Genomic DNA, 13,321 nt, shown 5'->3' on the forward strand with positions numbered 1-13,321 from the left:
ACTTTTTGTTTTTTTTAATTTGTTCTTTGACGGCGGTAGGGGGGAGGACTCTTGGGCCTCCCTGACCAATAACTCACAAGGAAATATCCTATGTGTGACACTGAGATTTTCATTTAATAGATTTTCATTTAATAATCCAGATCTTCTCAGAAAAGCATTGTCCACCTATGCAGGGTATTGGTGTTCAGACTCTTAAAAATATATATATCTTAGCTGGGTATGGTGGTGCATGCCTTTAATCCCAGCACTTGGGAGGCAGAGGCAGGGCAGATCTCTGTGATCTGTGAGTTCAAGGACAGCTGGGGCTGTAGGGAGACCCTGTCTCAAAAAGACCCTCCCCCCAAAAAATATATATATCTTTAATTAGCTTACAAAGTAATGGGTTTCCATAAGATTTGAACCTCAGTTTTGGTTGACTATCTCCCCTCCTCCCTCCATTCCCCCATCTTCTACCCCCAACCATCTGCTTTCATATTCTCTCCCTTTAAGGCTTCTTCCTCTAGAGACTCCAAATTACTCAAAGCTAGGGTTACATATGGGAGAGAGTATGTGTGTGTGTCTTCCTGAGCCTTGGTCACCTCTCTTAGTATAATAATTTTTCGGTTCCAACCTTTTTTCCTGCTGATTACTTATTTTCATTTGAAGTCTTTTGTCAGATATTAGAACAGTAACACCTGCTTGTTTCTTAGGTCCATTTGCTTGAATACCTTTTTCCATCCTTTCTAAAGTAGTGTCTTGTCTTTTGTGGTGATGTTTGTTGGGGCAACAAATAAATGGCTCCTACTTTTTGACCCAGTCTACTAGTCTGTGTCTTTAGATTGGGGGATTGAGACCATTAATACTATTATGGAAAGTTGTGTTGATTCCTCCCATTTTGTTGATTTTTCAGTGTTTGAGTTTTTTCTCTTATTTTAGCGTGGTTTATTTTTCTCCTGTGACCTGCCCCTTTGGGTGGACTAAATCTTTTCAGTTGTAGGATTCTTCCAAGAATCTTCTGTAGGTAGATATGGCTTAGTTGTCATAAATTCCTTTAGTCTATTTTTATCATGGAAAGTTATTTCAATTACAACAGCTAGCTTTGATGTCTGTGTGTTCTGGGTTAGCAGTTGTTATCTTTGAGAACTTGAAACACATTATTCCAAGCCCTTTTGGCTTTTAAAGTTTTTAAGTTGAGTAATCTGGTGCTCTCCTGATAGACCTGCCTTTGTATGCGACTTGGTGTTTCTCCTGACACTTTGATTATGCTTTGTTCTGTGTATTTAGTGTTTGAATTATGACAAAGGGCAGTTCTTTTCTAGTCTTATCACTTTGGTGGCCTAAATGCTTCCTGTATCTGGATTTACATCTCTTTTCCTAACTCTGGTAATTCTCTTATGATTCTTTCGAAGAGTTTTTTTATGTCTTTAGATTGTGAATCTTCTTCTATGCCACCTGTAGATCTCTTCTTTCCATTTAAAAAAATTTGTGTGTGTGTGTGATTTTCATACAGTGTAATTTGGTATTTAGCTCCGCTATTCTCAATTCCCCTTATTGCCTCCTGCCTGATTTAATGTGTGCAATCTTATATATAGGTAATGTGGTCTATGGCATCTAATTTGTGTTCCCAAATGTCTTTAATATGGGTCCATCCACTGGGGTCTCATCAACCTACCAAAAGTCCCATGCTTCAAAGAGACTGTCTCTCTCCATCCCATCAGCCATCTGTTGACACAACTTCCTTAGATGGGATTGGAGCTTCTTACCCACTTCCTCATGTTTATGCTGTTTTTTTTTTTTTCTTTTTTGAGCTTGCATGGGACTTGTGCACGCTGTCACCATTGCTGTGTATTCATATGAAATTAACTGTATGAAAAACTCCATTTTCTTGTGGTCAGCACCACCTGTGGTTCTTTTAATCTGTCCCTTCCTCCATGTTGATCCCTGAGGCTTTGGAGACAGAAGTTTGACATAGGTGTCCTATTCAGGGAGAAGCACTCTGCAACCTCTTATTCTCTGCACATTGGCCAGGGTTTATGTGTTAATCACTATCTCTTGCATAAGGAAACTTTCCTGGTGAGAGCTGAATTAATCTATGGGTATAACAATAAGTTGTTATATGATAACTAGTAGAAAACTAGTATTAGGTTCTCCTCTATATCCTGTGAGCTGTTTAGCTTCAAATTCCTAAGCCTGATAGCAATGTCAGGTATGGGCCACATCTGTTAAAGAGTAGTTGACTACTCCCATTAGTATTTGTGTCACTGTTACACTGGTGTGCATTATCTTTGCCACACCAGTTGTTATTGTAGTTTACAAGATTCACAGCTGGGTAAGGTTGCTAAGTATATAGAAGGAGTTATCCTATAATGGGGATGTTGCCCTTTCTAGACTTCATAGATTTGGTCTTTTCAGAGTGTCTGGGGAATTCCCACTGTTGTTTTCTCATTTTATCTTTGTCCTTGCTATTTTGTTCCAGCTCTCTCCACTGTGTCTTCAAGTCAGATACTGTCCTCTCCTTGATCCAATATATTGCTGAGACTTTCCAGAGTGTTTTATATCTAGCATTTCAGATCATTTTTCTTTACTGTTTTTGTTGAATTCTTTCATATCATCTGTCCCCTTATTTTATTCAGCTGTTTGTTGTGTCTTTGAACATATGTATAACCATTGTTTTGAATTCTCTGTCTCAGAGTTCACTAGATGCCATTGCTGTAGGGGTTAATAATTTTTGGAGAAGTTTTATTATCTAAGTTTTTTGTGCATTAGGATTTATGTATATTATGTTATTTCTTGGCTTGGTTTATTTTTATCAGCTGTATTCTTTCAGTTGATGTATTTTAGTGTTCAAGTGGGACTTGAATGTGGTAGTACTGAGTGGAAAATAATTGCTGTTAAGGATCTCTGGATGTATGCCCTGTAGTGTTCCCTGAGTGGGGATATTAAATGGGAGAGCAACCACAGCTGTTTGATATTACCACTGCAGTTATCATGAGAGCCAATTAGTAACAGTGGCCCCTTTGAGTTCAGTAACTGTTGGAGGATTAAAAAATAAATAAATAAGATGGGTACGTAAGGATAAAGATTAAGTATTGGACTTTGAAAAGAATCTGGTAGGGGAAAGTCAGAATATCATTGTGTTCACAGATTTTGATGATTGTTAAAGCTATGGAAAGTTATAATTAACAAGTAAAAAGAGGAGGGAAAAGGACAAGAGGACAAATCAATGGGGGGGGGCATATGAGATGTGGCTGCAGAATATAGGAAAGAACACCTTAGAGTAAATTGGGTGGAGAAACATAAACTGCAATTGTAAAACTTAACTGAGCAAAACCATCATGAAACATATATGTAGAAATCAAATAGAAAATATAATTCATTCTTAGTTTGGAATGAATCATTGGCACAGCTATGCTTCACTTCATTCTCAGATTCCTCTGCTCTAGTAGATTCCATGTGGTGCTCTCTGAAACAGTTTTTATATTTCTACTTGAAGGTTCAAGATTACCTAAGAAGATTTGAAAGTATACCGGATATGCTTGAATTGGACCACCTCACAGTTTCAGGAGACGTGACTTTTGGAAAAAATGTTTCATTAAAGGTCCGCTATGATTGAAGTTCTATTATACCTTTATAAAATGGATTTCATTCTTTAGTTCTAAATTTACTTTATTAAGGAATAATTCTTAGTGTGAACTAGATAACATTTTAAATGAGTAGAGACTGGTATTAGACAGATTATGATAGTTTTAGTACTATTTTAGATATATTAATTAATATACAAACGTAATTATTGATACAGGAATTCTGAGGAATATAACAGTCAATGAGAATAGAAACATGGGTAATGAAACTGCTGTTTTACTGAAATGTGAGTCTTCAAAACGGGATTCCTGTTAGCATGAGCTCACTAGAGATGGTTGTTTGAATCAAAGTAGATAAATTACAACTTCATTTAGACTGAATGCAGTCTATTCCTATTAAAGAAATCTTTTAGTATAAAAATGTTCATTTAACATTACAGTTGTATGTGTAGTCCAATGTAAGAAATATGAGAATACGGGTATAAGTTAAAGCTCACAACTGAATATATAATAGCCTTTATCAAGTCATCCCTTAGAAACCCTTAGAAACACTGCTATTTCATGTATTCTCATTAAGCTCACTTGATTAAATGAAGATGAAACAAAAGATTACACATTTTAGCTTATACTGCCTAATCTAAAATCTCAAGACATGAGACATGTTATTAGTAAACTTTGGGGGGGGGTGCTGAGAAGTGAACCCTTAGAATTCATGTAAAAAAGTTAGCTAGGCACAGTAGTGCTGCAGCGAGACAGAGGGGCGGCCCTGGGGCTTGTTGTCCAGCCAGCCTAAACTGCAGCACAGTGCAGCACAGCTTGTTTATTGAGATCCAGGAAAATGAGACATTCCCCTCTCAAAAAAAAAGGAAGAGCATCCAAGGAATAACACTCCAGGTTGCTTCCTGGCTTTCTCACACATTTATACATGTGTACATACACACAAACCAACCCTATGTGTAAATATGAACCAAGCAACCTTTACTTTTTCACAAGACAGGATATTGCCTTGCCAGTAAGCCTTCTTGGGGACCAGCTGTGCAGTGACACTGGGTCTGCTTCACTTTTGCAAAAGTACCATATTTATAGTTATAGTAACTCCATTATACAAGGAGTTGAACATGAACTTGACTGTAAGGTAACTAACTGCATTTCAGCTGCAATTTTAAGTACAATCTCAATTTCTTTTTCCCCTTTGGCACTTAGGGAACAGTTATCATTATTGCAAATCATGGTGACAGGATTGACATCCCCCCTGGAGCAGTGTTAGAGAACAAGATTGTATCCGGAAATCTTCGCATCCTAGACCACTGAAATGAAAGCTAGTTACTGTATACACTTTGTACTAATTATGGGCTAAAGAAGTTTCTTACAATAAAATGTTCTCTTAAGATTCTAAAATAATCAGGTACTTTACCATGTTGTACTCTGCAGTGTTGATTGTTTTTAAAATAGCGTGTTCTGCAGTACGCTTTTACCTAAGGAGAACACAGATGGAGCAATACTTCCTTCTTGGAAGACCCTAAAAATTTAGTTCCTCCTAAAGTGCAATATTATTTAATCTTAGAATTGGGTCAGCTCTGCTGGAAGATCTTTTAACAGAAGCCTCAATGATGATCACTTTGAATTGCCTGTGATTTCAAAAATAAAGTGATAAAACAATACATGTGTATACTTATACTTTCTAGTCATAACTGTGAAATGGCAAAATTAGTTTACTTTTGCTTCCAGTATAGATTAGAAGCTTTGTCCTTAGACTATTTACTCAATGACTAGTTGTCTAGTCAGCCCAGTGTTTTGGATTTCTAAGCATCCATAAGAACCAGACTTGACAATATTTAGTGTAGTGCTTGTCCTCTGTTCCAACATTGGGATGCCTACTGTGCTTCCGCAGACTCTCCACTGAATGAAACAGAGTGGCATTTCTTTCACATCCTTGTACTCTAGCTCAGTGTGTGTGTGTGTGTGTGTGTGTGTGTGTGTGTGTGTGTGTGTGTGTGTGTGTGTGTGTGTGTGTGTGTGTTTGGGGGTGGATTAAAATATTCACAAGTTCCCTCTAAAGCTTCACTTCTTGACACTTATTTTCACTCAAAAATATTGATATAAATTAGTTTAAGATGATCAGATCTGCTGGTATGCCTTTCTCAAATAAGTAATAACTTTTCAGTTATTCTGTGTTTGTTTTCAGTGGGCTGCTTGTTTAAAATTCACCATATATTCCACCATTAAAAAAAGTTGCCTTTTAAAGTCTGATAATTTTTGCAGCTTTATTTTTTGACAGTTTAAGAATCAATGACATACCTCTGGAATGATAAAGGAAAGATAACAATCTTTCCTTTTGAGAAACCCAAAAGCACAAAATATTATTTCATTGTACATTATTATCACAAGATTAGGCACTCTTGACAGGGTTGGGCAAGATTGTTAGTGTGAGGCACAGGCACTTTCATTTGTAGAGTGCTGCTGATTCTGATTTTGAAAGTAGGCATTATAAAAGTCTTTAAATAGCTTACTCATCACCTTATATTTCTGGCCCCAACAACACAGCAGCCTGTATTTTGGAATAGCCCTGTTCTTTGTTTATATACATATCAAAAGTAGTTAAGAGGGCCATACTTGATATGTTATCTAAATGTTAATATGAGAACTCATAAGTAGGCATGTTATATGAATATGTATTCTTGCCTCTGCTAGAAATAAAAAGGCAAAGAAAAACACAACCTCAAACCCTTCATAGGTACTTTTATGAATACAACTATTAAACCATCGCCTTGTGTACACCACTTGCAAAAAGTATTTAAATTAGCAGTTGCATAAGTAAATGCAAATGTTCTTTATTCCTTGTAATCAGCCTGTTGTATAGTTAGATGGTTTGAGGCTTTACCCAAGTTGACATATAATGGTAGTAAAAAGATTAAATATGTAACACACAAACCTGAAACTTGACATTGGTCACTAAAACAAAAACTGAATTCCTAAATCCAAGCAATCAAAAGTTGTTTATTTTTTATAGAAAGATATGTAAAAAAATAATTTTTCAAACAGCTTTACTTTTATAGAGAAAACTTTCTACAGAGGTTGTCTAAGATTTTAATATTCTAAATTGTACCATCATTAAATAAGGTGGGACGCCATAGGAATTTCATTGCACTGGGAGAAATGCAAAGCATTTTTAATATAAAGTATACAGAGCATTCTAGTCAACTACAGCTGTGTTACAGCTATGTGTTCTTTTGGATTTGGTCCAAAGAAACCTGAGTCTGTTTCCAGAGAGAATGAAAAATGTTATAGACACCTGATCAGTTACTCCTAACCAAAGGATGCACAAAAAATGGCATTCTTTGTAGATCCCACTGAGTCCAGTTTCCCAATACCGATGCTTCCTTTTCCCTTTCCCCCACCTCAGTTCACTTTGGGTTTCAGGTTCAGTTCTTACAACACCAGGCCTCCAGGTTTTCTTCAGAAACACATCCCATGGTCAGATGCACTACTGAGTTTTCCAGCTTGTCATCACCTCTTCTGTTCCCAGATCTCAGCCATATTTAGATCCAAATCTTTAAGGCCTTTTAAGGCTTGAAGATTTCCAGTGTAAAAAGCTACATCTGCTGTGACCAACCTAAATATTGGAGAGAAAATTGTTTTTAATTTTCACATTTTCTATTCAAATGATAAAGGAGTAACATTCAGATTCCTACCCTAGCTGTAGAATAGTTTTAAAATTCAGAATTCCTAGGGATGAAATGTTGACACTTAGGATTCTTGCCATTGTATGACCATTTAATGCTGTTTTAATGACCTTTGGAAAAGGAATAAACCAGTGCATGTTACAATCAGTTTCATGGTTTATTCTGCTCAATAAAATCAGACTTAAATTAGCATGAAAATAAATGTTTTCAGTTGCTGTCACTGGTGTGTGTATATGAAGCACTAAGAAAGGCTGGCCAGGTTTCCTCAGTAGCACTGAGAAATTCACTGAAAGCTGGGAGCTCCCAGGTAAGCACTGCCGGGTAGAAGCTTGATGCTGCGGGGCTGGAGAGTATAGTTTGGTGGTAGAGTACTTGCCTAGCTAGCATGGGTGAGGCCTGGATTTGGTCCCTAGTACCACATACAGACATACAAAAAAAAGGCCACAAAGAAAAACATTTGACCAATATCACAATCTGATGAATGAAGAAACTTCACTTTCGTGTACGGAGCCCTCAGGATCTTGCCTGCAGACCCTCAACTATGTAAGTAGGAGCTGCTTAGCCTTTCACAAACTCAAAATGCACACTGTATTTTTCTTCTAAATAGGGATTTGCTGACTCTACTCTGTTCCCCCTTTTTTTCAGTTCAGGTATGATTTAAACTTCTACAGAGAAGTTTGGAAAACAATTGTTAAAGGATTTTCACAAGAGGGAATACACTAACAGATTTCTGTGGAGTGGAGAGGGTTGCTAGGTATTGAACTCCAGGACTTAGGAATGCTAGGCAATCGCTGTCTCAAGTTAACTTCCAACCTAAATAGAAGATTGTGAATTTTTTTAAAGGCTTATTGTTTTAAATTAATGTCTGCAGAGCAAAGACTTTCTCTATCCACAAAATGCCTCAGAGGACCACCATCAAAGAACCTTTATGCAGTTATTTCAATAGGAAATTGAAATAATAGATGGCAACTGGAGTCTTAGGGTAAATGGGTGAGACAGCTCATTTCATTCATTTGGAAAAAACCTGCACTTCATAAATATGCAATACTAGAATTCTCACGTTTCTAGTAGCTTAGCATTCTAGATTGGGACTCAGTTCTAAGAATAAAATACTATATATTTTTGGAAAGTGTAACTCATTAAAAGCCACCTGTGGTTTAAGTTATTTAAGTAGTTTCTTAAGGGATCTTCGCTTTGCCATCAGACCCTAACAATTGGAGTATAACAAATGTTAGTGAAATAAGTGAAACTCCTAATACACAGAAGTGCTGCCTGACGTTAAATGTTTACTGAGCTATGCTAGTCATGAGTTCATATTCTAACACCGGCAGTCACCTAAGGTTAGACTTGGAAAGCGCACACCTTTCCTTGAAGCCACTCGGATCAGCACTGAAATGACCGAGGAAAGCAACACTGCAAGTTATTCAGACCTGGGAGTGTTTAAAACAAAAATCTTACCAAGATTTCATTCTGAGTGCAGGGACTTAAATGAACTGCAAACCAAAACATCCCTCCGAACCACTCACAGTCCAGATTCTTTAAATGAAAATAATCTATGGCTCATAAATCCCTATCTTGAGTGGCCAGTCTGTATAAGGCCTTTACAGCTAAAGAAAATGAGTAACATTTAATATGCTTTAAAATACTTTATGATACTTCATTTTTTTTCCCACCATTATGCCTGATGTGACCAAGGCAAAAAGAGCTGCTCTTGGGACACCTGAAGCAAATACATGTGTAGGCATGGCTCTTGCTCCAGGTCCAAGTTGTCAACTGTTAACACTGAGCTGGAGGGCAAGCTAAATTACAAGGAAAAGCAGGAATCCAAATTATCTTCCATCTTCAAAGTACTGTATGATCATTTCATTACTACTTATTTTTTTTTATTTTTTTAATGTATTGAAAAATTTTTTAAATATTTTATTTTTATGTGTATGACTGTATGGCCTGCATGTAGGTAAGTGCACCCATGTCGTGCAATGCCTGCAGAGGACAGAAGAAGCTGTCAGATACCCTGGAACTGGAGTTACAGACAGTTGTTAGCTGCCATGCAGTTACTGGGATTTTTATTATTTTTTATTTTATGTGCCTGCATGCAGATCGGTGCACCCATGTTGTACAATGTCCGCGATGGTCAGAAGAGGGAGTCAAATCCCCTAGAACTGGAGTTAGAGATGGTTGTTAGTCACCATGTGGGTGCTGGGAATAGAACCCGGGTCCTTTGCAAGAGCAGTCGTGCTCTTAACCGCTGAGCCATTTCTCCAGCCCTTCATTACTACCTTTAAACTGATTCTGAATCAAGGAAGAGAAGAGGTTATTAAGCATCTCTGGTTTCTAAAGAGAAAGAATACATTTCTCTTGCTTTTGATTTAATTTTCCTAACATTACCTATAATCGGTATTGTATCATTCACATAAAGGTAGTTTTCGGATGTCTAATCTCGATTTAAATTTCACATATTCTGTGGATCCCATAGGTAAACAAAAATAGTATTCTATGAAGAAAATAGCACTAGTCATACTTCTTGCTTCTTGTGATAAAAATACACTGACACTGAAAGCAAAGGCTTAAAAAGAAAATCTAGTAAATCAAGGGCCACAGAGATGGCTCAGTAGGTAAAGGCTCTTGCCACCAAGCCTGATGAACTGAGTTTGATCCCTGGGACCCACATGGAAGAAGAACTGACTTAAATTGTCTTCTGCCCACCACTTGTGAGCCATGGTGCATGCACACACAAAATGTAATACAAAGAATACAAAATAAAATGTAATAAAAAGTTTAAATGTTATCAATATCTGCATTTAGTAAACTAAAAGTCAGTATAGGAATATGGATAAAAAATACATGTTGAAAACTGTGTTCAATTAAGGAACATAAAGAAAAGCAGATATAACCAACAACGGATTAGAGAGCAAGAAAATCAAGAAAATGAAAAGAAAGCCCAAGAGAAAATTGGGGGAAAACCATGAATTAGTAAATCTATAGATGAGACTACCCGAATGACCAAGAAAAATGGGAAATGCCAAGAAAACAACAAATCTAACTGTTGGTAAGCTGTGGGAAAGCCTTCACACATGGCTGGGAGTGCAAACTTGGTACAGCTTCTGACAATATCTAGCAGAGTAAATGTGCATGTGCTCTGTCCCCTTGAGGCAGATACCCTAAAGACAGTCATCACACATGTACTTAGGATCTGCACAATGGCATGACTCAGGTGGGAAAGATTATTTCACCTAGAAATCCATCAATACTTTATGCTTTCTCCAGCAGCCAAAAATGGACTATGAAAAAACAAAAAAAAACAAAAAAAAACAAAAAAAAAAACAAAAAGGATTTTGGCATCCCAGTTCCAGATCTCTCTAGATGACTTCTAATGCCGAACACTGTAAATGCTATGTAAACAGCTGCTATTCTGTATTGAATAGGGAATCACGACAAGGAAAGTAAACTCACTAAGGAAATCATACCATGTCAAGGTATCTTTTTAAAAAAATCTCCCATCTGTGGTTGGTTAAATGCACGGATGTGAAATTTGTGGATAGAGAGGGCTAACTGTACTTCCTTATACCAACATACATAAATCAGTAACATTAAATGGAAAGAAAACCAGATTACATACATACAATACACCATACAGGTAATTTCAATTTACGACAAGCTCCACATATTTTTCATAGGTAGAGATAATGAACGAGAGCTGAAAGGAGAGAAGCCAGATTCACTAGAATTGTTGCCTAGGTTGGGAATAGGGACTGGGACAGGACGGACGTCAAGGTACACTTCCACTCCATTTGGATTGCCATTTTTAAAATGTGATGAACACCTTCAAAGTGAACATGAAGATGATGACTGATTCTGGGTAAGAGGATACAAAAATACTTTATTCTCTCTTTAATACCTTCGAATATGGTAAAGATTTACATTAGAAAGAACATGATGGGAAGCTACAGAGAAACTGTCCAATACATGGGGAGCTTTCTCTGCAGTAATGAAAATGTTTTGGAAGTAGACAGGTGGTTGCACAGCACTGAAGCGCACTAAATGCCACTGAATTCTTCATGCATGCATGTTTAACTTTTGGGGTGAATTTTAACTCAATAAAAAAAGCATTTTAGAATGATTTCAGGCACAAAGATTTTTTTTTTTAATTTTTATTTTATGTGTATTCGTGTATTGCCTGCATGTAGGTAAGTGCACCTGTGTCGTGCAATGCCCGCAGAGGTCAGAAGAAGCCGTTGGATCCCCTGGGACTGGAGTTACGGACAGTTGTTAGTTGCCATGTGGGTACTGGGATTCAAACCTGGGTCTTCTGCAAGAACAACCAGTGTTCTTAACCACTGAGCCATCAAGAGCAGATAGTGTGTTATGTCTTGGGTGGGGGTAGAGGTCAATTCTCAGGGAATTCTCTTTCAGCAGAGCATTAAAAGACATGAATTGGCCTACAGAGAATTAGTTTCTCTAAGGTCATATTGACTTTCAAATAGCTATATTAACAAAAAAAGGAATAATGAATGAGCAAGTGCAGATGCTCCAGAACTACTGGCTTGAAAACAACTACCTGCATTTAGTTATGGAAAAGTAAAGTGGTGTTAAGATGGGTCTAAAGAACCCCACACACACTCTCTTAATGGCACAGAAGAGTCTAAATTCCTAATACGACGTTGACATTTTCAGAAGAAAGATAACTTTAGGAAGGCTTATGGTTATATCATTATATGCTTGTTTTCACAGATCCATGACAAAATAAGATCAACTCTAAAAATGACTGTAGCCTACTTTTTCTGGACATTTGACAAAGGTTATGTGTGTGGAGGGTTGTACGAGGAGAAAGAGTGGCAAAGAGAATAGGGACACTTGGAAAGCTGATAAATCCAGGTGAGGTTAGTGTGTTATTCTGTGGCTATGAAATTTTTTAAAAAAAATTGTTTAAAAAGAAGAAAAAAATAACAAGAATATCATACTTTTGCTTAAAACTCTTAAATTCACCTTGGCAGATGGATTCAGCAGACTGAAGCTTCCATATAGTTTTTTGCAAAATTAATTAGTATACTTTTAAATTTGCCAACTTTTGATCTCAACTTACATTTTTGTATTTGTTTCTATAATTTTGGAATTTATGCTAAAATTCATCTAACATTTAAGGGGACAAAATGTTATTCATAAAAAACCCATGAACTGGGTAATACACTAAGGAAATCATATTAAAGTTTAAGCGATCAGTGCTTTTTACTTTTTGTACATATTTTTGCCCCAATGCTAGGGACTGAGTCAGGGCCTTATACATGCTAGAGCTCAACCACTGGTCTGTATCTCCAGCTTCACAGTTAGCTACAATGTTCTTCATAAAAACCCTGTATAGAAAGTTCTCTATCAACTCTTTTTAAATCTAAGAAAATTAAGGCTCAGAGGAGATAGACAATCCTAAAGTTATAGGTAAGTTAGTGGCAGAAATACAACATAACCCAAGCTTTTTAGGATTATGAATCCTATGTTTTTTAAATACTATTTCAACAATGATATAAATAATTTGCTCGGTGTTTACAATACATACATATACTCATTATTTTGCATAACCCTATAAAAGAATCACAGCATATTTTGTCTTTGTCATTGTATAAATGAGGCACAGAAGTCACTTTCACCCAGCCAGACCTCCTAAGTAGGACTTTGAAGCATATTTGGATGGAAGACTATTAGTCATTGGGAGGCACTACTAATCCACACTGCCTCAAAATGGACATGAAAGGTCAGGCAAGAAACTGAGCATATATAAACCTTATTAACATAGTCAGACACAGGAGAGATAGAGACAGACACGTCTCTACAGGAGGGGGAGAAGTAAAAGGTTGCTGACTCTACAGTTTTCATTCACCCTCTAATTACAGCAGAGAAAGAACAGCATAAAGAATAACAATGGCGGGGAGGGGCTGGAGAGCTGGCTCAGCAGTTAAGAGCACTGGCTGCTCTTGCAGAGGACCTACGTTGGATTCCCAGCTAACAACCATCCGTAATTCCAGTTCCAAGGGCTCCAACGCCCTCTTCTGACTTCTGAGACACCGCACAACATGGGTGCACTTA

The 13,321-nt window shown here is 37.1% G+C and overlaps 2 protein-coding genes across 4 annotated transcripts in view; one reads left to right on the forward strand and one right to left on the reverse strand.

The window, feature by feature from the left end:
• The window catches only part of Ugp2 (UDP-glucose pyrophosphorylase 2), a 78,535-nt gene extending 73,314 nt beyond the window's left edge, over window positions 1-5,221 (forward strand). For both annotated transcript variants that reach the window (XM_008850630.3, XM_008850629.3), the window contains exons 9-10: window positions 3,473-3,577; window positions 4,764-5,221. In XM_008850630.3, coding sequence (XP_008848852.1) covers window positions 3,473-3,577; window positions 4,764-4,871 — 213 coding nt within the window. In that variant the 3' untranslated portion in view covers window positions 4,872-5,221. The remainder of the gene's footprint in view (window positions 1-3,472; window positions 3,578-4,763) is intronic.
• Window positions 5,222-5,797: 576 nt separating this feature from the next.
• Window positions 5,798-13,321, reverse strand: part of Vps54 (VPS54 subunit of GARP complex) — a 90,157-nt gene continuing 82,633 nt past the window's right edge. Inside the window, exon 23 of one of the 2 annotated variants that reach the window (XM_008850631.2) lies at window positions 5,798-7,173. In XM_008850631.2, coding sequence (XP_008848853.1) covers window positions 7,068-7,173 — 106 coding nt within the window. In that variant the 3' untranslated portion in view covers window positions 5,798-7,067. The remainder of the gene's footprint in view (window positions 7,174-13,321) is intronic. The other variant, XM_008850632.2, reaches the window with a different exon arrangement.

Source organism: Nannospalax galili, unplaced genomic scaffold (assembly GCF_000622305.1).
Source record: "Nannospalax galili isolate Female #2095 unplaced genomic scaffold, S.galili_v1.0 scaffold805, whole genome shotgun sequence".
Classification (NCBI taxonomy): Eukaryota; Metazoa; Chordata; class Mammalia; order Rodentia; family Spalacidae; genus Nannospalax; species Nannospalax galili.